At 44.2% G+C, this 4531-nt stretch overlaps 1 protein-coding gene across 1 annotated transcript; it reads left to right on the plus strand.

Annotated features, from left to right (window-relative positions):
- Positions 1 to 206: 206 nt before the first annotated feature.
- On the plus strand, positions 207 to 2414 carry LOC129808835 (uncharacterized; the record flags this gene model as incomplete). Its single annotated transcript, XM_055858746.1, has 3 exons — positions 207 to 962; positions 1104 to 1552; positions 1606 to 2414. Coding segments are annotated over 3 exons (2014 nt in total), but the record flags the coding sequence as incomplete, so codon positions are not given.
- Between the last annotated feature and the right edge of the window lie 2117 nt (positions 2415 to 4531).

Here is a 4531-nt window from a genome sequence, read left to right on the forward strand (position 1 = left end):
AAGAGCCGTTACTAGAGGCCGTGAAAAGAGCCGAGAGTCAGTCCAAACAGTGGAAGAATTCCCCAGGAAGTTCTCACCAGAGCAAGGGAATAATCTGACAGGATTAGGATTATTCTCTTCCTCTAGCTTCGGCTTTTCAGCTGTTTGGAGCCGAAACATCGCCTATGTACAGATTTCCTCTCTACCTGTCGTATTTTCTCTCTCAGCCACATACCCTTCTCTGCGACTCGAGGTCGCTCCTTGCTTGATTTGGCGCTACTGCCTGATGATTGTCATCAGTTGCTCCGGTCTTATGGTCAGGAGGTTCTTCCGGGTGTTTCTGATCATGATTTGATTCAGTTCTCCTTCAGTATGCCAAAGGTAGACAAGTCAAACCGTTACCGTTTTATGAGAGATCTCAAGCGAGTTGACACTGATTCCCTACTTCGGGCAGCTGCTGATATAGATTGGCAGTCTGTTAATCTCTTGCCGTCGGTCAATGATCGGGCCGAGTTGCTGAGTGGTCTCTTGGGCTCTTTGTTTGAGTCCCATGTTCCCTTCAGAAGGGTACTGTTGCGTAATCCCAGGACCCCTTGGATGCGTCCATACATTCTGAGGGCGATTCAGGATCGCGATAGGGCCTACAGGGAGTGGAGGAGCTCTGGTCAGTCTTCTCACTGGTCTGCTTTTAAAGTTCTTCGTAACAAAGTGAAAACTTTGATTCGCGATGCGAAGTCCAATTACTATCACGGTCAGCTGAACCCATCGCAGGATCCTGCGGTGTTGTGGCGCAACTTGGGCCGTCTTGGTCTAAAGAGGACTTCACACTCAGCTGAAGCTGATCCTAATGCTCTCAATTCATTTTTCTGCTCAGCTACTCCGCGTCAAGATTGCCCTTGTCCTCCTCATCTTTTTACAGATACTCCGGTGCCTGAATTTAATTTTCAGTGCGTGCCCTCACACGTAGTCCTTTCGGCTATACAGTGAGTCAAATCTTCTGCAGTTGGGGTTGATGGAATCTCTCTCGATTTGATCCGCTTGATTCTTCCTGTCATACTTCCATGTCTGACAGATCTCGTCAATTTTGCCATCACATCTTCTTCTTTCCCACTTTCTTGGAAAAGTGCTGTGGTGGTTCCCATCCCTAAAGTGTCTGCGCCCTCCGCTGTTTCTGACTTCAGGCTAATTAGTATCCTGCCTACGCTGTCAAAGCCCCTCGAGATCATCCTTCTGGATCAGATGACTGCACATCTGGAACGTAACAACCTCCTGTGTGAATTTCAGTCTGGTTTTCGAAAGAATCACAGTACTGTCTCGGCTCTCCTTAGAATCAATCATGATATTGCTTGGGCTTTGGATAGAGCCATGTTTAGCGTTCTGGTCCTTTTGGACTTCTCTAAGGCTTTTGATAGCATTTCACACTCCCTTTTCTGTAACAAGCTTCAGGGACTCTTCGGTTTCTCTACGGTGTCCGTCCGTCTTATACAATCCTACCTTGCATCTAGATCTCAAATTGTAAGGTCTGGTCATTCAACCTCGTCTGCCCTCGATCTTACTCGCGGTGTTCCCCAGGGTACCATTTTGGGGCCTATTCTTTTCTCTCTTTTCATTAATGATCTCCCGCAGGTTCTCAGATATTGTGGGTACCATTTGTATGCAGACGATCTTCAGATTTACTGCTCTGGAGATCCGTTAAATTCATCTCAAATGATGATTTGGAGAGGATCTTACACTGGGCCAACAATAATGGTCTGGTCCTGAATGCCAGAAAGTCTCAGGCACTTCTGGTGCACTCAAGAGGAAGAAACCCAATCTCCTTTCCACTTTTCCTTTCGGATGAAGAGATTCCACTCTCTTCCAAGGTGAAAAATCTAGGTGTCATCTTTAATGACACACTGACTTGGTCGGATCACGTAGCTGAGATTTGCCGCAAAGTTTTTCTCACTTTGAGAACTTTACGACGGTATCAAACATTTACACCCCGAGAAACCAGATTGCTTCTGGTTAGAGCACTTATTGTGCCATTTTTCACCTACGGGTGTGAGTTGTTCTTCAGAGCACATGCTGAGGACCACAATCGTCTGAGACTTGCATTTAATTCATGTCTGCGCTATGTCTTCGGACTTCGCAAATACGATCATGTGTCGGCATATAGTGATTCCATACTCGGTCTTCCACCGCCCGGTTATCTCGATACCCGTGTGGTGGATTTCATTTCCAGGGTTCTTTCGACTGGTAGGCCGCGGTACCTCACGGAGCTTGTGGTTGCTGGATCATCTTCCAGGTCTTCGTATCTCCGTGTGCCTGGTTCAGGGAGTCGTAATTTTCGCAACTCCATATTTGTGGAGGGTGTTATTCCCTGGAATGCCTTGCCTAGGGAGCGAAAGAGGGGGCTTATCTTGAGTCATGTGGCCTCCATTCACAACTCGTCCTAACCAATTGTACAGGGCCAATTTTGTTCAGAGGACAGTTTGTCCTAAGTCTATTAAATAAATTGAATTGAATTGAATTGAATTTTTCAAATAACTCTGGAAAAATTCATGAAAAGTTGAATTCATATTGAACGAGATTTTTCGAGTTTTCAATTTGTTCGGGTATTCAGAAAAAATTCACGAAAATTTCCAAAATCTCCAAAAATCATATTAACGCTGATCTTATAATTTATGTTAGTTTTTATATTAAGTGATCACAAAAGGAAAGTCAAATATTGAATGAAAACTTTCTGAAAATTTCATGAAAATTTCAATTCATATTGAATAAGTTTTTTCGACCTTTCATATGGTTCGGGTGTTTCTGAAAAATTTCATAAAAATTCTCAAAATTTCCAAAATTTCATGAAATTTTCAATATAATTTAAAGAAAAGAAGCATATGTAAAAAATTCCAGAGATAGTCACCATGTGCTTCGACTCAGAACAGATCATTTCTGGACGCGAGATGCAGAGGAAGAGAATACCCTATCCAGTACAACGCTAGACACAGTGATCATGTGGATAGACCAAGAATCCGAAAAGTTCTGGAGGAAAAATTAAGAAGAAGAAGAACAATCCGTGGCCAGAACAATTCCGGGGATGGTCTTCCTGTGGATGAACCCAGAATCCAAACAGTTTTGGAGAAAAAATGAAGAAGAAGAAGAATTCCTGTCCAGAACAATTCTGGGGATGGTCATCCTGTGGATGAACCCAGAATCCGAACAGTTCTGGAGAAAAAATAGAGGAGAAAAAGAAGAATCCCTGTCCAGAACAATTCTGGGGATGGTCATCCTGTGGATGACCCCAGAATCCGAACAGTTCTGGAGGAAGAATGAAGAAGAAGAATCTCTGGCCAGAACAATTCTGGGGATGGTCATCATGTGGATGAACCCATAATCCGAACAGTTCTGGAGAAAAAATAGAGGAGAAAAAGAGGAATCCCTGTCCAGAAGAATTCTGGGGATAGTCATCCTGTGGATGAACCCAGAATCCGAACAGTTCTGGAAGAAAAATGAAGAAGAAGAAGAAGAATCCCTGGCCAGAACAATTCTGGGGATGGTCATCATGTGGATGAACCCAGAATCCGAACAGTTCTGGAGAAAAAATTAAGAAGAAGAAGAAGAATCTCTGGCCAGAACAATTCTGGTTATGGTCATCATGTGGATGTGGACACAGTGATCATGTGGATAGACCAAGAATCCGGACAGTTCTGGAAGAAGACTGAAGAAGAAGAAGTAGAATCCCTGTCCAGAACAATTCTGGGGATGGTCATCCTGTGGATGAACCCAGAATCCGAACAGTTCTGGAAGAAAAATGAAGAAGAAGAAGAAGAATCCCTGGCCAGAACAATTCTGTGGATGATCATCCTGCGAATGGACCCAGAATCCGAACAGTTCTGGAAGAAAAATTAAGAAGAAGAAGAAGAAACCCTGGCCAGAACAATTCTGGGGATGGTCATCATGTGGATGAACCCATATTCCGAACAGTTCCGGAGTAAAAATGAAGAAGAAGAAGAAGAATCTCTGGCCAGAACAATTCTGGTTATGGTCATCATGTGGATGAACCCAGAATCCGAACAGTTCTGGAAGAAGAATGAAGAAGAAGGAGAAGAATCCCTGGCCAGAACAATTCTGGGGATGGTCATCCTGTGGATGAACCAAGAATCCGAATAGCACTGGAGGAAAAATAGAGAAGAAGAAGAAGAATCCCTGGCCAGAACAATTCTGGGGATTGTCATTCTGTGGATGAACCCAGAATCCGAACAGTTCTGGAAGAAAAATGAAGAAGAAGAAGAAGAATCCCTGGCCAGAACAATTCTGGGGATGGTCATTCTGTGGATGAACCCAGAATCCGAACAGTTCTGGAGGAAAAATGAAGAAGAAGAAGAATCCCTGTCCAGAACAATTCTGGTGATAGTCATCCTGTGGATGAACCCATAAGTAGTAATAATCCAGCAGCGTACTGTTGTGACGTCACCTGTGTTATCCAGCAGAGTACTGTTTTGTGACGTCACGGTGCAGTAATGCTGGTCGATGGGCTACCTTCAGGCCAAGCTCCGCCCCCCTTACCCAACTCCCGCGC

Source organism: Phlebotomus papatasi, unplaced genomic scaffold (genome assembly GCF_024763615.1).
Source record: "Phlebotomus papatasi isolate M1 unplaced genomic scaffold, Ppap_2.1 HiC_scaffold_103, whole genome shotgun sequence".
In the NCBI taxonomy this organism is placed as follows: Eukaryota; Metazoa; Arthropoda; class Insecta; order Diptera; family Psychodidae; genus Phlebotomus; species Phlebotomus papatasi.